Genomic DNA, 22,153 nt, shown 5'->3' on the forward strand with positions numbered 1-22,153 from the left:
CCCTATTTCAGGGGACTTTTGAGACACCCTCTATATGAACCATACTGTTTTCAGATATAAACTTCTCAAGCACGAGTGGCCACACACACGTACCACCAAGATGCCATATGTCATGCCTTCAAGTTAGTTCTTCAAAGTTACCACGCAAAGTTCAAAATTGGCACAATTTACACATAACCAAACATCTCTAGGTAGCTGTGAAACCACCACTTAGGTCTCAGGGCACGAAATTTTGATCTTTCAATGTGCAATAGTGAATGTTCCTTCTTATATATGTCGAAAGTTTCTTTAATACTACAGATCATGTAACTTTTCGCATCTCACTGGTTTTGATCCTACAACTGTTATAGTGATAGTCTCTTTTTTGTGGTGCTCTGGCGAGAACAGTCCCATTTATCTTCCAGATAAAATGACTGTGCAATTTGAACATGTGCTTCATTTACAGGATGATCATAGTAAGGATTTAGTTTTCAAAACAATTCCCTTTTGCAGACCACGTTTATTGTTTTGTTCACTATATATTTTATTGCAGATGGAATATGGTTGAAAGGGATACAGGGATAATTGTTAGAGTATGCACCTTTTCATTGTAGGATTCAGCCAATTTTACACCTGGATAGATGTTTGATATAAATTCCCGACAAGTTGCACAACCTTCTCTTGGTTCATTTTCTTCTGAAGATGAAATCTTGCTTTGAAGAGTTTGGTCAGTCTTGATTTGGTGATACTCATCCACAGCTTCAGTAATTTTCTGTGCTTTATTGATACATACGGCTTACGACTTGACGTCACTAAAGATCGTTTCTTAACAGGACTAGCACCAACTTTTATAGCTGATTCAAGAAATGTAGTTTTTCTTCTGCAGATACAAAATCATCATCCGTCAAATCATATAGAACACAGAGAGTCATACCTGGAAACATACTGTCTTTGAAACAAAGTCTTGAAATAAGCACACTCCCAACCTGAAGAAAGCTTGCTTTTTTTTTTTTTTGTTTGTTTGTTTTTTGGCTAATCTTATATATATAACTTGTTAGAGGGTATGGTGGCAGGAAAGAGAGGGAGAGGCCGAAGAGACGAAAATTAATGGACGATATCAAAACAGAAAAATCGTACGTGAAAACGAAGAGGTCAGCGGAAAACCGTGAAGCATGGAAGCTTCTATGCTGCGGCAAGTGACCTATCAATGATGGCAGAATACATATGATGATGATGACATATATCACTGTTTTATGGGTATGCAAATAGTCAGCATACTTCACTCTTGTGGAATCAGTCAGAAGACATTTCAAACTAACCCGTTTCCACAAAACACTTTACAAGTCAATCAACCAGCAGGATGCTTACAAAACCTTACAGGTACTGTTGGACCACAAATTTGGCGAAGTGCTCTATTTGTTTGCCTGTTGATAACTGAACTTTGAATTCATCTGTCCTCCCTTTAGCTAGACTAAACACACAATTCTCAGGGTGCTTCCGTGATGTTCTAAGAGGTTCCATCACTGTGTTTAATTTATCGTTTTTATTCCATCATATTGAAAATACTGGTCTGAAAGTGTTTTACAAACCTATTATGAAAAATTCCAGAGCCAAAGTGCTTTGTTCTCCTTTTCAGGATATGTGGTACCCTCCGATACAACTTCTGTAAAATCGATATCACTTTTTGAATTGGTGTTTCCGAAACATTAAAACACTGCAGTTATGAATATTGTTTATAAAACCTCTTAAAACTCAAAAGTTGAAGTTACCCTATTCAGGGAATGTAGTACTGTATATTACTAACCAACAAGAAAAAAAATCAAAATTTTTCAGATTGACACACAGATTTTCTTATTACTATTATTAAAAAAAAAAAAAAAAAGTTGCAGGACGAGAACTTGGAGACACATCGCACACCCGGTGGAAGTGTTACAACTTAAAAAAGGGAAATTTTGAGTTATCATCGCTCAAAAGAGAATAGAGAGAGAGAGAGAGAAGCACGCTCTACCTGGTGGTATTTCAACAGAAACGTAACTAAACAAATTAACCCCTAGATGGCAGAAATACCAGTATTCCAGTGAGGGATTTTGACAGAATGACAAACTTTAAAGGTCACGTTCCTTCAAATGTGTATTTTTGACTTGTAACAGTCTTCCACCGGGTATGAGATATTTCCATACGGAGGATATCATTTGAATTAATAAATTATAATCTTTCAAATAAAACGACCAAATACCTTTAATGGTTACAGAACCATTTTAATATTTTGCCGAAAATAGAACGCACGAATTCGTGCCATCTTTGGCGATCTCGGGCCAGGTTTTATATATATATATATATATATATATATATATATATATATATATATATATATATATATATATATATACTAGCAGCGTTCACCCCGCTTCGCTGCGGTCACCCCGGAACGCAATAAACTTTGTTACTTAGATAATTTTTACTTTTTCGCTTTCAAGTGATATGATAAAAACCATAGAAGATTGCAGTAAATGTTAACATTATATCGCCTGTCATTTATGTTAACCCGCCCCGCTTCGCTGCGGTCACCCCCGAACGCAATAAACTTTGTTACTTAGATAATTTTTACTTTTTCGCTTTCAAGTGATATGATAAAAACCATTATAACGCCTGTCATTTATGTTAACCCGCCGAGTGACACGGTCATGCGGGTTGCATATAAATACGTTTATTTTTATACCTATGATGAATAACAAAGGATTTGTACGTAATGGACACCTGAATGGTCAATTATCTCAAGACACTGGTAATTGAAAATTAAAGTGATATGATAAAAACCATCTAGGGTTCAAATCCTAATAACCCCCCAAAAATAAAAGAAATTGGTTCAGCCGTATTAGCGTGATGAGCGGACAAAGGATTTGTACGTTCTCTTTTATATATATAGATATAATTAAATATTACTTTGTTCTGAATTTTAACATGTTCCAAATTCAATAACATCTGAGGCTATCAAACTAATCCCACTGCCAAGTCATAATCATCTTCATGTGCCAAACCTTAAAGTATTTCTGTACGTTAACTTCCATTCGCTTCTTAGCTTTACGTCCGTTTTGCTGCAAGCAAAGTTTAAGTACACCAAATTTAGCAAAATTTACACATAAAATTGAACACACTGCACAGAAAGACATGCTTATAAGGAACAAATTTCTGTAGGCCACTGTTTAAATAGCATGTAATACAGTTAAATTTTATGTTTACAAGTATAGGGTTACTAGTTTAAAATTATAAGTGCTATAAGACAGTTACGATAAGAAAGGACATACAAGAAACAGGACTGCATTGGATGTTATTTTCTAACGGCGTAATATTTCTGCACGTTATACAAAACCTATTTTTATTTTACAAGCGTAACGCTACTAGTGTGAGATAATTGCCCAGCAGCTTCGCCCTGCCTACCCCAGTTATTTAGCATTTGTTCTGTTTAGTAGCCACCTTGCAGACTGATTTGTGTTTTTGCTGTGTAGTTTTTATGGTATATGCCCGGAAGCTGTACTTGTACGCAAATCATGGAACCATTCTAATTCTTAACAATGGACATTTCCTTTCTAACCAAAAGTCGTAATTTAAACACACCATCGTGTAAAGCTAATTTTCAGTATACCACATATCAAAAATCTCAGGAAAATATTCCGTAGTTACGGACATACAACGTTTCAGAAAACGCAAAAATGAGTCTCTTACGTCATGGCAACAGAAACAAACGTTTTGAAGTGACGTCGGGAATCCTTTCATAGTGCAGCTTCTTACTGTAAACTACAGTACAAATAAATTTAGCAAGTAATGAAAGGGAAAGTGACAAAATGAGCAAAATACTTACCGTGTATAAAATTAATGTGTTAATAAGACCTATTCTCCTAATTTAAAACACATTAAAGGTCATTTGTAATGTTCTATCATTACAACTATTTTAGATACATATAAACATGATTACTTTATTATTGTATTATACCAAAAACATTAGGAGTCTAAGTCTTAGGAGTCTATATGAATTCAAATTAAATCACCCACAGATTGAGAATATCTACCGTATTATTGTTTTTCTTCATTTTCAAAATTTGTCGTGCATCTCCATGCTGTTACACTACGGCTAAAAATAAGTACTTTCTGCACCAAAAACTTCTTAACCTTTTAAAAAATCCGTATCCTACTCAGGGTTTGCTCAAGTGGGCCCAGCCCGAAAAAACCCGGTGTTTTTTTTCGGGTTGGACCCACCTGAAAAAAACCACTTTAAAACCCACCTGGGTTTTTGACCTATTTTTTAGTATATTATTGGTACAACTAAGGTGATCACATTGTAAGTGATTTTTATCAGATTTTAGACCTTCCTTGGGCGAATTAGAGGCTTTCACGTCAAGGTATACAACATTCAACATAAGAACTTTATAAAGTTCTGAATGCACTAAATGAATTAAAAAGCTTGAGATAGTTATAGAATAAACTAATGTATGGATTATGCTTATAGCCTATTTGAAGTAAAATAAGCAATTTTGTACTTTAGAAAATATTTTCCGTGAATACTGTGCTCGTCGACTTCGTGACACCGAAGGACATTATCACTCATACGTTTGACGGGTTTAAGGTCATAGGTGCCGGTACTAATAGTACATATTTAAATACATTAGTAAAACTATTAGTATTATTTCTTACCTTTGATGTAAAACAAGTGCTGAGTTCAAATTTCCGTACTAGTGAAAGTTTTGATGTACACACCGTGAAAGAAGTGCTCGGGAAATTCCCGAATTAAACGCAGAAGGATCGGAAATGAATAGTTCAACAATAAAACTATTTATTTTACGCTTAAGCCTGCCATACGTCCCGTAAAAAACGGGAATGTCCCGTTTTGGAGTCCGATTGTCCCGCGTACTCGTAAATTTAGTCGGGACAGGGAAATGTCCCGTATTTTAACTCCGTTCCATTTCTGCTATCAATTAAAGCTTATTCGAACAGTAAAAAACAAAAAATTCTGCCATTGGCTGGGAATCCTGTAATAAGTGACTGAACAGCACGCTGTTCCATGTAACAATTTGAGGAAGTTATTACACCATCCTGTTCGACTTGATAGCGAGCGAAATTTGCAATGCTACTTTTTCCATTGCACTTGATGGAAACTCGGATTCTCTCCGGATTTAAAAATAAATAAATAAATAAAAAATAAAAATAATGGCTTTCAGTGTTTCTACATTTACAAACACAGGGCAGATGACTAATCTTTTCTCCAGCAACACATTAGATATGTTAACAAGAATTATAATCTTTTTCAGAGGCTAGGGTCACAGAACTGTGCTTTGGTCCAAGTCTTAAAAAAATGTAAATCTGGTCCTGACAATTACACACGACACAAGCAGAAAAATCAGCTTTTCATCACATAAGCTGACGAACGTAATCTTGGCAAATACAGCTATGTAAATGGTGGGGTGCTGACTGCCACAGCCAATTATTGGTGCTGCTTGCCACGAGCCTGAGAGAAAGTTGCTAGACGTAACATTACCGGACGCCAAGAAGCATGAAAGAAACGTGATGAACCTTACGATCGTGTTGTTCCAACCAACTCCTAACAAACGTAAACATTTCTCTGTATGTACTTTCAGTTTTGTCAAGGAGCGGTGCGTACAAAATTGGTACGATTTATGTGTTCTCACTTGAATTCCCTAGGTCAGCATGAACTATATACATCTGCGCAAATTGTTTCGAGCAGCTCTTGGAAGTTCCATCAAAAAACACTGCTGGCTGTCCCTCACAAGGGAAGTTCGGGAGAAAGCACTCGCCTGCAGAGAAACTAAGCATGTCATTTGAAACCCTAATTCCTGCTGATTACAACAAGCTAATAAAATTTCTGTACGGTTGAGAACTGTTCGAGATATTCAACTTGGAACATTATATGGGAAAATAAGGATATGCGCATTTATACGCGTTAGTAACGAAGATTGACATACGAATTGAAAGCTATCGGAAGTAACAGAAAAAAAAAAAAACTGTTTCGCAATAACTAACGGGTTTGTTAGATACAATTAGTCATTATATTGTTCACAATAATGATAGCTTAGAGATGAAAATTGATCACTGTTCTTCTTTTGTTTTATGAAGAAATGGCGCAGGCAAAAGACTCCCTTGCACAATGAACATTTTATATGTGCAACTGTGTTGCATCCGTCAAGGGAACAGTTCGCAGAACCACAAAAAAAGCAAAGTCGACAAGTGATTCAAAAGTTATAGGCCTATAATTTGTTCGTAACCTGCCTTGTAGAACGCAAACTGAAACAATCCAATGTATCGCAGTGATTCGTATGAACACGAACTGTATTTGATTGTTTCGTTGGTACATCATAACGTCCGAAGAAGTTTCATACAATGCACAAATCTCCTGCCATAATCTTTGTTGGTCGGAATCCAAACACATCTAATGGTTGTACATATCGTGTGCAGTTCTTTCGTATTTTATCAACCAATACGTCTTTGTCATTCGTCATGCAACTTGTAATGGACAATTTGTCAGTGAATGGACCCCAATGATCAAGCAATAGCAAGTTCAAACCATTAGGCTTCGCCATGGGAGAGAATATTTAACGCGTTGAAACGAGCATCCACTCATTTTCTCATATAAACTTCCAAGCTGAATATCTCGAACAGTTCTCAACGTACAGGAGTTTTATTACCTGTTGTAATCAGCATGAATTGGTCTTTCAAATGGCATGCTTAGTATCTCTGCAGGCGAGTGCTTTCTCCCGAACTAACCTTGTCAGCTGGCTTCAGGCCATCATATCCAAAACACAAAATCAGTTTATCTTATTTCAATCTATCGTACTGCAGAAAGGAAGTTCCGTCTTCGAAGCGAACATGATCCTCCGGAAAATCTAGTTCTTTAGATGTGGAAATATTTTGCTTTATGCCAAGAGCTGTCCTAGCATTGTTTTAATTAGATCTTCCTTTGATTATGAAAAAACATTATTAGGGTGAATAAATACACACTATTTTACTTTATAATATTGATACATTAAATAATACAATAAAACAATTAATTTAAACAACGAAATGTGCAAATTGTACATATAACAGAAAAGACAATCCCTTTGTAAGCATCCAAGCGTATGTCGTTCCACTTTGTGAGCAACTTTGTAACTTACAGGATACCACATAGATTTACTGTGATGATTACTAAATTCATCCCTACTAAATTAATTACTAATCATAAATTTAGTATGAGGCGTTAATTCCGCTCTTTCCGAATACAGTTTCTCCTAGGCTCGTCGCAGTCTGCACGCCGCCGTGGCAATCAGCACCAGTAATTGGCTATGGCAATCAGCAATTGGCTATGGCAATCAGCACCTATCCATGTAAATAAATATTGCTAAACGCGCGAAAAATATTGAAGGTAGATTGTACCACTGATTTAGATAATTTGCATATTGTTTTCCTGTAAAGCATTTTAGGCATCTTCAGTCTGTAGATGCAGGGTACGAACAGAGAAAAGCAGCTGCTGCTTAGTGAACTTTCGCCTATTACATTTTTTAAAAATAAATAAATAAATAAATAAAATGAAATCTTTTAGTTTTAGTCTCACGGTTATGCCTGCTATGCACAAGGTGACGGTGATGATGAGAAATGAATGAAATGACGGAATGAAGAAAGTGGGAGGAAACGTGAGAATCCCGAGAAAACCTACGCACAAGGTGTTTGTCCACCACAAAGCTAACTTGGCGCGAGCTGGGATCGAACTAGGGACACCATGCACTAGAGCTGCCGTGTCATGACAAAACGCTGTAACTTTGACGGAGAAGTTTTGCGAAAATGAGCCGTAAAGTTTTCATCCGAAAATGTGATCTGTATCGTGTAGAACCAGTGTAACTAGGCAATAATGGTCAACCACTCAATTTTCACCAAATTTAATCACACAACATGCATTTACGTAACATTACATGTAACCAAGTGTTTCCAAAGTCAAGATACACTGGTTCTACACGATACAGATCACATTTTCTGATGAAAACTTTACGGCTCTTTTTCGCAAAACTGCTCCGCCAAAGTTACAGCGTTTTGTCACGACACGGCAGAGAGGTGAACGCTCTACCCTGAGCCACCGCGGCCTATTATACTTTTGTTCATAACCAGACTACAGTTCATTGCATTGTCTTGAAAAGTTGAGGGGGGAATCTTAGGTGTCCCAAATTCTCATGGAGAAAATATGGCACGTTTATTTACGCTGGAAGATGTTAATTTCATATAAGACATTTTAAAACATTTATTTATTCCATACAACATGAATTGTACCTTTGTTTTAAATGAATAGACCCCTTTTGGTATTCATATTTGGCGAACGTCAGTCAGGCTTCTGGATGACTTGATCTACATTTGTTAGTTTGTCTGCCGAGCTCCTTCATGGCTATGCGGTTAGTGTACGCGTCTTCGGCGTGGGACCCGAGTTTGCTTCTTGGAGGGAGCTCATGTGGTTCGGATTCCACGTTAATCAGTAGGTCCCGTCTCATATAGCCTCGCTGCTGAAAGGGGCGTTAAACACAAAATCAACTCAACTCGTTTGTCTGCCCCTACAGCACACACTACAGGGTACAACTTTCGACCTTTTAGGTTAAAATTTTCAGAGTAGAAGCACGAGGCACACTAAATTTCCTGTATAGATTTTGGCAGCATATCAACGTATAATATCAAAATGGCGTCCATTTTTTCAAAACAGCGAGTATCCACACTACGAAGCACAATTTTCAGTCTTTTAAGTTGAAATTTTGACGGTGGAAGCAAGAAATTTGCATAGATTTTCTCGGCAATCGAATGTAAAATTTCAAAATGGTGGCCATTTTTTCAAAACAGCAGTAAGTAGAAAATTGTTGCAAGTTGTGACAATGACAATCTTGAAATATAAATCACATTTTAACACTTTTACCCCATAGACATTGAAATATTTCGAAAAAAAAAAAAAAAACGATTAAACCCGAAAAAACCCATATGGGCCCAGGTGGGTTGGGCTTTTTCAAAAAAAGCCCGGGTTTTTTCAAACCCTGATCCTACTACATCCTTACATTGTTTCTACTATTTACAGTACATACTAGCAATTGGTCATCCCACACAATTCCTACAGCTATTCTTTTCTCAATGCTATAAGAATCGTATTATATAGCACTTTATACTTTTTACTATATTTCTACAAGAGAAATGCTTTCGTGGTCACCGCTGTGCTCTGGAAGTGAAGAAAGTTGTAGCAAATAGAGGCACATAGATGGCTAGGCTGCCGAAAGAGCATCATCAACAAGAGAAGTGTCTCGAAAATTTTTCTTCTGACTTAGGCGCCAGTTCTCAAAACTAGTCACCACAACAATACAATTTGATACAAGGACCTACAAAATTTTATTTTAATTTAAATTATATACCCGCCAGACTAGTATTTCCAATCTCCGTGACTACCTTGTGCCCGGCATTTTTCGAACCTGAAGAGGAATATTGTATTGCACAGAAATTCATTACGTATTACGTGTTGTTACTTTAAACAACTCTTTTTTTTTGTTTTCAATACCCTCACACGAAATAGTGTTCTAAACATAGGGACGTAAGTTTATTTATATTCTTCCTCCCGTAAGCTCTGAGTGTGAGTAATGTTTTGTGATACACATGCAAAAGATAATTGAAAGTATTTCTTTTTGTATGTTTTTTGAGTTCCACAAGTCATATATATATATATATATATAAAGAAAAAAAAGCAAATGTTTGAAGTAGTTCAACACTGTTAAGTTTAGTTAGTCTAGATTAGCTGCGCACATATTGTTTCAATCATTAGAATAGAGAATTGTGTATATTATTCGTCATGACATATTATAAATGTTCATGATCAGGGGAGATCGTGGATAAGTGGCGGAGTCCTCACCTCTGTTGCGAGGGGTCCCTGATTCGATACCAGGCTATTCAGTTTGTGGTGGATAACATTGTGTTTGTGTGTTTCCTAGCGGTTATGACGTTTCTTCACACATGACCGCCTTACCAATTATTTTATAATCATTCACTTTACTTAATTATTCGGCTGTCTTAGCCGTTAGGACATAAACGTGGGGCGTGAAGCTAGAAATTTCATTCAGTACTCAGCCAATTGGAATTAAGTTGTTATCACTACTTTGCTATAATATTTGCTCATTTGTTAGTTTAAATATTAACTTGTGTGTTCAAAACACTCCAGTCGATCTGTAAATGTTCACATCGATTAGTATTAACAATTTATGAGTATGTTCCATTTCCTAAAGACAACAACGGTAAGTGCGAATATATTATAAAAATCTGCGGTGAAATAATGTTGTTAATGTTTAAAGTAGTTCTACTGGGTCGCGGACACAAGCCCACCAGAGCTTTCGTATAACCTGACAAATTATATAAATCAAAGAAACAAATGATTTGGGCTAGCCGTCCATATATTTCGAACATATTTGCGAATTACTAAATTACGTAAATCACACCGTGTAGATTAAGAATACGATAGCCGTCAAATTAATTTTTCAATAGCTGTTTTCACTCCAGTATGACTAGATTTTCTAGATGTTAGAAATTTTTAAGGTCAACAGAAAAGGACTACTGAATTAATAGCTCAATCAATATATTAGCTATTAAAGCTTGAAGTCATGAAGAAATATATTATTTATATAAATTTTTTTCTCAAAGATGGTCATTTTTATTTCAGATTACATCCATAGTGGAAGGGAAGATGGCTCCGGGACATAATCATGAGCCCAAACCACTAATTGAAGAGAAGAAAAGAATGCGTGAAGATATAACTAATAAAGCTCGGATAGGATTGGAGAAGCTGGAACAAATAATAGCCGAATCCCTTCAAAACGATACGGAGGTTTAAAAAAAAATCGAGACTATGTAGCGTGCTATTAGACGCCAGCAATGAAAGATGCAAAAAAAACCAGAGTGTCTTAATGAAATTCAATTAGGTAACTGCACTCTTCACCCATATCTTTATTGTATTTTATACGGTGCATGCAATGTGAAATATGCAATTGTTGTAACACGAACATAATTTAATGCATTATATTAAAATATAAAATGTTATTCTATACTCGTGGTTCCTATGTTCGTTGTTGATTTTTGTATTATTATTATAGGTTTCTCAAACTAATGTTGCTTCAAACTTGTATGCTTAACATTTTATAGAGAACATGAATTAATATTTTCAGTTTTCTCATTAAAATGTGAGAACTATACTTTCAAGATTGACTACTACATTACTTAAATTATTTTCTTTCAGAGGGCGAGTGGATAACTACAGGAGTTTCTCAGCCAGAGAGGCTCCTGCTACATGATAATGGACCGGAGGCTGAAAATAGGATCATTATATTCAGCTCTGATCATTAGATAAGCTAAAAAGCTCGTTGACATGGTATGCTGACGGTAAGTTTTCTACGAGTCCTGAAGGAGTTAAGGAAATATATGTCATTCCTGCTCCTCTTGGTGACTGTGCAGTTACATGTGTTTATGCTCTTTTGTTGGGAAAAAGTACACAAATTTATGAAGAAATGTTACAAGCTCTAGTTGAAAAGTCGAGCGAATTTAATATTAATATTTACCCCTCACAATTAATTGTAGACTTTGAGATAGCAAGTCTCAAGCTGCAAAAATAGTTTTTCGAGAGTGTACTTATCAAAGGATTTTTTTTTTTTTTATCTTAATTTACTCGGAGAAAGATAGAAAATCTTGGGTAGCTACTTTGTGTAAGGAAAATCAATGTATTAAATAATTTTGTGGGATGTAGGATGCGTTAGCTTTTTTTTCCCATTGAATACACTGGAAGAACGCCTTTCTTATTTAAAGAAAACTAGCTGAAGCTGCGCTCTCTACACAGCGCATCATTCACATATGAGCATGAATCTCCTTGCCATTCCTCAGAACATCTGTACATGCCCCTTTACAGACACAAGTGAAAGACGTCTTGATAAAAATCGGCAAAGAGTACCATAAAAGAGAGATTTTATTTTCGATTATTTTCTTCAGTATCTCGCACCGTTTGCAAGATTTGAACCTACTTCCGGTTGCAATTTCTAATTTATGTGTGATCAGTATTTTCTTTCTTGCATGCAGTGTGTGATAAGCAAGTACATTACACACACAATTAATTCTAATGTCAGTGATAAGTGGTGTTCATTGGGAAAAATTCCAAACAATAAGGATTCATCTTAGACTGGAGAAATTGTTATCTTTCATTTTTCATTATTATTTGGCCATGAAACAAATGCCTGAGAGAGATATACTACCCCCTATACAACTGTGTGGGTTGGAATGTATATTTTGTAGGATATGACGCTTTAATTATTATTATTACTTTTAATTCCAAAATTTCCAGTGTACCCCTAAAAATGTAATAAAGAAATAACGGCCATGTGTTTTAAATATTCAATTAGAATGGACAATCTACACAAAATTTTGAATCGACCAGTGAAAACGGCACGTTTCTAGCACTTGTGGTTTTCGAGATCTATTTTCGAAAGAAATTGGAGACCAACATACAAACTTTTCTTTGGAGACAAACATATAAATCTAGCATTTTAACGTGTAGATTGTGCCGGAAGTATTAAATGATTTACTTCTTTACTTTAATTCGACATTTTTAGTGGGAAATTGCAGAGCGTACAATGTACTTCAGACAAACAAATTTGGAACATTTAAGAGGGTACAATTGAAAGAAAGGAGTACTAATAACTTCATAGAAGGAAACAATCGTTCTTCCAGTACTCTTGTTGGTCACAATCATCCCTAGATTTGGAGTATTGGTTGGGTTAATAGAGTTGGGTGAGAGAGATAATCAGATTGTCCAACCTGAGCTAGGATTGTATTCTAAAAGGAGAGGAAAAGAGAAACAGTGAAAATGGATAAGAGGTTATTTGATGGGTACTGAATTGAAAGATAGCAAACTTGATGTTGCAAGCTTCTTAAAGGCTATTGCTCACACTTTTGGATTTTGAGAACGTTAGATTGTAACTAATTTGACAAATTGGCATGCCTTGTGCTCTACATTATTTTAGAATATAAAATTCTAAATAACTAGACAAGTGTGTATATTTTACACTAGTTTATTTTGGTATTACGCGATATTGTAGATATTTCAATGACAACTGGATGAACATGTATAATTTGTATGTATAATGATAGAAAGTTGTCCGATGTAAGGGTATACTATAATGCTGTTTGTAACTTATTAAAATATTAAACGATGATTGACATTCATGGTGAATTTGTCAATATTTCGTTGACAAGTTTATTGTGAATTCTTGTCTACCACATTTATCGACAGAACTAGCAGAGTACATGGCAGGGATTATGGAAGTACTGAAAGAAACGGGAGTAGTAATGAGCAGGTATATGATTGGTGCAAATTTTGAATAGAGTAACCACAAATACCTATGTCTTACTTGTATATCTAGTATTTGCATACGCCTTTTTCTGTAAATTGTTTGCGTCCTTTTGGAGATTTCGAGCGTTTTTGAAAATACTTAGCGCTTAGGCCCTTTCAAACCGTTTTCCCGTAGAAACGAAAAAAAATTCGTATTTCTTACTTTTACATCTAGTAAGTATCTGCATGCAATATTTTTGAACATGGATGACTAACCCTCAGAGAAGTCATGAACATGATTAACAACTTACCTTTGTGCATTATAGTGTTGAGCTCAGTAAAGAACTTAAGATCATTTTTACTTGAAAAAATGATTTCTCATGGATAAATCCCTCTTGCTGCTCCCTAAACGCATAATTATCGAATTCACGACGAACTGGCATATCAGAAATTTCCACTTAACTATCAAATCATTTTGTTTATTTATATATATATATATATATGAATAAAATTCGCATCGTAAGGTTGGTAGGTGACTCCAAATATGAGGGCATTAATAAGTCGATTAACTCAGGTTGCAAACAATGCCTATTTACGTAAAAGTACTAAATAAAATTACTATCACAACTGTCTTCGTGTGATTATACTTGTAGTATGCATTACAGCTTTCAGAACTGGAAAACTTGGGTAACTACGTATGTTCATAGACATTGATAGTGTTGTACTGTTAAAGAAGGTAACAATAGCTATATATTTAATTGGTTTAGTAAATTTAATGCGTTCACTTTATTAGTTCACTTCACTTCTGAAATATACGAGGGATACTTGTTGCACAATCTTGCAAATTAGTAAACTGTAACAGGGTTAACTGCTATATCGCCGGACCAATTTTAGAAAATTCGCCAGGTCAATTGCAGCATTTATTTTGGTTTGTAAGGAAGAATGAGTGAAAGCCTAATGAGGGGAATAACTGAAGTCAAGAAAATACTTGTTGTTAATTGCTTTTCATGTAAGCGGCACTGCATGCGGAGAGGTACACTTGTTATGATGTATGATAAAGGTAGTGTGGAAATAGTGCGTAAATGATAAAATGTCACGCATCCTGTTTGAGTTTTAACAGGTTGAACAAAAATAAGGAGTGTCAGTTGTTGAAATTACATGAAAGGCATGGTCTACTAAACGGGCGAACAGATTGACGCAAGTGTAGAAACAAATTGAAACTACAGAAAAGAAGAGGAATACCTAACCAAATTTAACCTATTCTAACCTAATTTAGTATACTTTGTTACTTGTATGGATGGCATTCATTACCTCCTCCATAGGTGTGCAACACGCAATCCATGCATTTTATGACAAAGAGTTTTTCCACTATCCTTGTTTAAGTGTATACCTACCGCCGCTGACGCGCCTGCTCCCTACACAAGAACCCCGTCACTACCGCTAAAGGCCTCCCTGCTGCGCTCCTTGCCAGACTCTGTTAGATAACATTCGTGTGTTTCAGTGGCCACCTAGAACAAGTAGGTTTTGTGTTCTATGCATTAACTTTTATGCCATATGTCCACACTATATTTCGAACAATAATCATTACCAAGCGAGCCAGGGCCACAACCTAGTACTTTGAGGAAGAAACTAAACAATATTCACTTTTTCTTTTTAGTTTTCGTGTGGCCCGGCGATACAGCAGTAATACCCTGTAACACTGTCCTAAGTTATTCGACTATATTCAATTAATAAAAAAAATATACACAAATAGCTTCCTCTTCAAAGAAACCTTATGTTTTATTACTTTTTTTTTTACTCTTCGTTTGATTAGCAAGGTCGTACATACTTGAAAAACATGGATCCTATTTTCTCCTAAATCGCTTTCCTATTGAGCGGCGCAGACATTTTCCCCTGAACGAAGAGGTGACGCATAAATATGGTGATCATTGTATTAAGCGAACGAGTAACAGACCTAAGTCGCAAATTTCGAATGGAAGTGTTTCCCGTAATCGTCCAACTCTAAAGTATTTTATAAAAATTTAAAAAAAACAGTGGCAATGTCCACTATTTCTGGTAGCTCCCTTGAGGTTTAGCACTACTAAGTTGGCTATCACCATGTCGATCAACACAAATATTTTTGCAGACAATAAGAGGAAAATTAATGAATTACAATTGATGTAGATTTATTGTACGGATCCATACATAAATCCATTATATATATATATATACTTCCTTTTCAGTAAATCGCCTTTTATTTTCAAACATTTTTCGGGTGTGTACTTGCATTTCTCTGTACAGATTCACTTTGGGGAACTTTACGTCACGATAAGAACTGTTGTGCGAAAGATACCAAAATCTATTAGGCGGCCACTTAAAAGCACAAATACTATCTAACCGAATCAAGGCATCAGCGTATTAGAGGGGATGGCGCGATAGCGAAGCGTGCGTCCGTAGGGAGCAGGCGCGTCAGCGAAGGTTGGTATAGACACATATAAGGATAGCTCAAAACACTATATTGCATAAAATTACTCACCTTACGCGCTGAATAATATATCTGTGCACTGTGTACCCGATATGTATTATTGGATATTTGTGTTCCAAAGTAACGTAACACAACTAACGTAAATTTCACCGTGCAGTTTTATTATACGGATCCATAGTATAAGTAGTAATAGGAGAATGAGTAGGGGTAGGGGTGGGAACGGGTTAGAAGCCCTGCAGGGATCTGTTGGCTTCTGTTCTCGACATAAAATGCTCAAATTAAAGACTTCCCAAATTTTTCCGTACATTTCACAATCTGTGGACCCGTATAGTAAAACTGCACCAATTTCACAATTATGTGGATCCTTTAACTCTCGGAAACTTCTACAGTTGCCCGTCACGAGTAGCACATTGATTTCAGATACTTCACTTCACTTATCTTTGCGTATCGTGGTTACTTGCTACCTTACGGGCGAATCCGTGCACAACTGGTTCAGATTTTATTAACGTATTTTTACGTAGATACACTTTTCAAATATAACAATAAACATATTTAGATTATTTACACAATGGTCTATTAAGATACTATTACAAATTCTCTCTGTAAACTTTACAAATCTGAGGATCCGTACAGTAAATCTGTACCCTATAATTTTTCAACAAATCCTTTTGAGTTAACTAAAATTAACCTAAATGCACGTTTTCACTACCAAGGTTGTAAAAGATCTAGATCTAGAAATTGACAACCAACCGAGTCACATAAGCTTACACAACGAATTGAACCCATGGCCTTACGCATCGCAGACTCTAACGCATTTAGTCACGACAGACTTCTATACTTGTACTACACAGTTGCCCACGGGGAGTCCCCCAATTATGAACTTAACATTTAAGGACAAAATAAAATTGTTTTGACCCTTACCTAAATCAAAGGCAATTAATTTTGGTTTAGGCTGACACATTGTTCACTTTCTTCACCGCAACTTCAAATACATTCAACACTTCTCAATGCCGCTAGAAGTCTAGGTTAAAAGAAAATTTATTCTGCCGCATACGTTCAATCTTCTTCTTCTCCAAAACCAATAATGGTTATAAAAAATGTGCCTCAGACAAACAATCATGTAGCATGCAATTGTAAAATAGACATTTCCATTCTGACCAAAGGTTCTAATTTAAATACACTATTGTGAACTTTTAGTCTTCAATATACCATATAGCAAAAATATCAGAAAATTATTTGGTAATAGTATACATGAGAACACCCTGTCTTCCGTGCGCGAGGATACTTCATATTATATATTTATACGTTACCAAATTAAATCACTGCGTTGTCTTCATTATATGTGCTTAACATTCTATTTTTACTTTCTAGAATAAATTTTGTTGATTTCGATTCGAAAAATGTTAAATATTTTTAAATTTATATCATGATGCAGACCAAAATCCTTGTTGCATATAATGTAATGCGCTATAGCATATAAAGTACAAGGGCAAATAGGTACGTTCTTGTTTATTTTCGTAACAGTGGATAAGTAAATGAAAGTGGGTTTGTTACCCCCTTTCTAAGTTCGTAGATACTCAATGAATAATCCCTAAAAGTATGAGCGTCCAGCTTCTTCTGGAACTCAGACGGTCTTACGTATACTATATCCAATTATTTCGTAGCTACAGAAATACAACGCTTTAAAAACTACGCAAAAGCGAGCTGTTTACGTCACGGCAACTGGCGTGACGTCATATCTCGGTATCCCTCCCTGAGCACTATTGAAAGCTTCAGGGAATCCTTTCATTTTGCAGTTTCTTACTGCAAACTACAAGTAAATTTTGTAAAATAATGAAAGGAAACGTGACAAAATAATTAAAATATTCGCTGTGTAAAGAATTGAAGTGTTAATACGACGAATTGTGCTAGTTCAAAATACATTAAAAGTCATTTGTAATATTGTCATTATCCAACAATAATGTGTTTTATTTTGTTTTTTAAATATAATAAATTTACATGTATTTCTTTCTTGTCTTTAGTATGATAAAATATAGACCATCTACTGTAGAATGTATGTGTATACCTTAGTGGATATATCGAGTCTTCTTTCAACTTTTCAAATGTCACTTAGTTTTACTGGAAAATGAGTATCTTTTACTTTTTCTTCTAATTCTGTAAAAACATGGTTGTACTTTGGTGGTCGTTGTGGATTTTTTCAACAGGATGTAATGCAGAAGTAATTGAATATAAGAAACATTTTCCATCTTTGTTCTTTTACATTAATAACAGCTTATTTCTTTTTAATTTCATCTGACATCTATGTATACTGATCCTCAATATGGTGCATATTTATTAAGTGCTCATTCTAAATAGTTAATATTCACAAGAGACCAACCAGAACATCTAGCTTGAAAATCATCCATTCTTCTTAATATTTCTTTAGCATCAATTATGATTTTTTAGATTGGTTGATTGGTATACCTATTTGTTATCAGTCTTGAAGTAAAAGTTGTGAATTTCATTATATTTCTGTTGTGAATTTCATTGCATATGGACAGTTAATTGAAATATTAACTTTTAAGTATCCATGTTGCTGCAAACTAATATTTAGTCTATTTATTAAAGCTTTTGATGTTGAAGTAATATATTATTCAAGAGGATCAGGTTCTTTATAATCTATTTTAATCTTCATGTTTCTAATCTTGATTTAAATGCTGAATCTTGGAGTTTTACATCAATTGATTGTGATTCAGATTTTACTTTTGATTCTTAAAATGATTCTTTTTTAAATCGAAACAATTTTAAGAATTTCTTTCTATATAATTTTTCTGGTTTCGGTTCTTCAAAGGTCTCTTTTCTAAATGCCAGTTGATATTCATCTTCATGTTGTTTAATGATGTAAATCAGTTCTGCTTTTCTTTGTCGAGAATATCCTTTTATTCCCTTTCCTTACATAGTTTTCTTAATTCTATTACACTCATCCTATTTATTAAAGAAAAAACTTTCTTTACATATTTTCCTTAATTCTAATACAGTATATTTACTTAAATATTTCATTTTCTTGTTTGCAATTTTCACTAATTCAGCAGCTAATATTCGTGTGACCTGTCAAAATCCTTACGTTTATTAGTTGTTGTGTTAGAAATTCGGTTTTAATGGGAATTTCTCATCAAAATCGCAAATTATTTAATAAAAACTACTCCAGTTTCCCCTTCTTCAAAATATTAATTTACCACACTATTCAAAAGCATATGAATCTATTACATCATATAAGGTCTCATCGCGATTTGCTCTGTCAATTGCATTATATTCTTCTAGCATATAGTTAATATCTATTTCATCACGATCTCTTAACACATTTCTGCTTACAGGACAAGAATTATTTCCTCTTAACCAATAAACTACACATTCTTCACAAAATATATAATTACAGATAGTTTTTTACATTTTAGATTTTGACTCTTTACATTTCGGACATTCACTTTCACTTTTCATCGATTCTAAACCGCTTGCTATTAATGTTAATTTATTTTTAAAAGATTCACTTAAATGTTTATTGGTTCTTAGGAAACCAAATACATCTATTTTGTGTTTACTTTTCATTATGAAGTCTTCAGAAAACTTTCTATCATAACAGTATATTAGCGAATTTAAGCTTGTATCTTTATGTTGATATTTAAGAACGAATTTTTCACTCTCATCATGCAATCTAACATTTGACCAAAAACATTATCCTCGTATTTCTTTGTCAGAGATTCATGCAACAAATTTGTAATAGACCCCCAATTTCTTAAATGAGTTTAGTGATTTAATAAGTTTTCTATTTCATACCCATAACTAAATCTGCAACATCTTGAAAGCAGATTCCAATTTAATTTGTCATTAAAAGTTTTTAAAAATGAGGTCTTAATTACACTACTTTTACTAGAAATAATACTCCAGGCTAATAAATTTTTAAACTCATTAAAAATCATCATACACAAGTTCAGCCTGTTCAAATTTATATTGCGACCAATTAATGCGTGATCTTACATAGTCTTTATATTCTAATACAAATCCTGGTGTAATGTAAGAATATTTCCTCAAACATTTCTTATTTTATCAAATATTCCTTTGCACTTTAACTTATCTGCATACTTCTTTATGATATCTTAACGAAACACTGAAGATATATTACAGGATATAGCTTCCCAATTTATCTAATTTTTAAAACGTTTAACTTTAATAAAAAAAGTGTAAGTTGATATGATTTGCGTCTCCACTTTAGTTCACGCATAAAATAAAAAATAAATTTTCAGAAGTATTATCTAATTTAGAAATCTGTTCCCACGCTTCAATTTCTGAATCGTTAAGTACTTCAATAAGAATTTCTCTAAAAAATATGGTTTTCAAAATATTCTACAACATACTTACGATCTAATGTACTAGTCATGTCTTTCATAATATCATATTTACTTTCGGTTTCATCTTGATGTTGTTTGATGAAGTCAATTAATTCTGCATTCCCTAGTCGGGAATATCCTTTTATTCCCTTTTCTTTACACATTTTCCTTAATTTTACTACAGTGTATCTATTCATTCTTTTTATTATAGAAATATAAAAAATAATTTTCATTTTTAAATATAAAACTTTTATGAGACCTTAGGAAATTTTTATTGTAATATCCATAAAAGTCAAACACTACACTACAACATTATCTATCAAACTATTATGCGAATCATCAAACCCTAACAATTTAAAATGCACTTTATTACTTTTATTAGGCAATACTTTTTTATTTATTTATTTATTTAACAATTACCAGATACAGCTCTGAGGCCATTTTATACTGGATATATAACAATAACAACAAGAATTGAAAGGATTTGGGAAGGTATCGGCCAGGGCCTGTTTTAGTAGGTACCATTTGTCTGGTAGGATTGAGGGAAACCCTGAAAAACCCCAATCAGGATGGTCGGCAGCGGGAATCGAGCCCGCGACCTCCCGAATGCGAAGCTAACGCTCTACCACTTGAGCTACTTCGCTCGGTATAAAGATGTCACTCATCTTTATACTTAGTTTTTAATAATTCCTACTCACAGAACCTTACCTGCACATCCTCGTTATTTAAACCTTTTATTCTATATGCTGGTGGATTAGATGGAATAACCTCTTTAATAACAAATACTTCTGTTGACCAGTTAGATGTATATCCTTTCTTAAACAAACCTTTAGATTTACTTGTACGAATATAATCGTCAATTTAATTTTTAGTTTTAACATGCTTATATCCTTTTTTCTACACTTTCTCTAATATTATTTGCTCATTCCTTTTACTAGCTTCTACAGGCTTTATACCAATTGTTCTATGTACTTTATTACTGTAATCACTAATGTTGGTAATATATTTGTCCATTTATAGTAAACTGCCTTGCCTAGTAAACTTTTTCCATATGTTTGTTTAAGAGTTCTGTTGAAGCGTTCTACGATGGAAGTCTTTTTACCACTATAAGTTGAGTAATGATTAATATTATATTCCTTCATCAACTTTCTAAAGTACTTGTTATAAAATTCTTTTCCCTGATCAGTTTGATAATTACTAGGTTTTCTAATTTTTAATACCGATTCAAACGCTTCTGTAACATTCTTACAGCTTTTATCTTTAACAGAAACAGCAAACGCATATTTAGAAAACAAATCAATTATCGTTATTAAATACTTATAGCCTTTATTCAATTTAGTAACACCTTTTAATACTCCACTATCCATTTATACAATATCAGCATGCCAAAGATCTTCATTACCTTTTATAACAAAATTTTGTCTAGGATAGTTTTTCTTGCAGGCTTGTGAATATGTTCTATCATGTCTTCTCGAATATTTTTATTTTCTTGTAGTCTATTTTCCTTTTTATAAATGCTGTTTTATTAATACCAAATACACTACATACTCCTTTCATAATATATCTTCCGATCATTGTTCTCTCTATTCTAATTGTACATTTCTTAATATCTGTTGATTTCTTACAATTAACACAATATACTATCGTTACTATTTATTTAATAAAATTTATTAACGTTCTCTTTCTATGTACGTAATAATAAATAACAATATTCCTTTCTCCATAGCTGAATTTTGATCTGTTTGAAACGTAATTACATTACGATTTGTAAGGTCTAAAGAAAAGCATCAAATAGAGTATTGTTTAAAATATATTTAGAAAGTTTCTATCCAGATTTAATTCTATATGCATAATTTTTTCTTTATGAAGAAACTTATAACCATTCGATAAATTAAATATTCTAAAGATTAGGTCTTTATCATTTTTCGTTCTCAATCGGCATAACAGGTTTATTGTTTTTTTCGTAATGTACATATTTGCTTC

General features: G+C 34.1%; 1 protein-coding gene across 1 annotated transcript in view; it reads right to left on the reverse strand.

Annotated features, from left to right (window-relative positions):
• The window catches only part of LOC145673894 (magnesium-dependent phosphatase 1-like), a 58,320-nt gene extending 41,291 nt beyond the window's left edge, over nt 1-17,029 (reverse strand). The window contains exon 1 of the mRNA XM_081743695.1: nt 16,728-17,029. Within this exon, the coding sequence (XP_081599821.1) occupies nt 16,728-16,767 (40 nt within the window). The 5' untranslated portion in view covers nt 16,768-17,029. The remainder of the gene's footprint in view (nt 1-16,727) is intronic.
• Nucleotides 17,030-22,153: the final 5,124 nt, after the last annotated feature.

The sequence above is a fragment of the Thermobia domestica genome, chromosome 17 (genome assembly GCF_964235325.1).
Source record: "Thermobia domestica chromosome 17, izTheDome1.hap1.1, whole genome shotgun sequence".
Lineage (NCBI taxonomy): Eukaryota > Metazoa > Arthropoda > Insecta > Zygentoma > Lepismatidae > Thermobia > Thermobia domestica.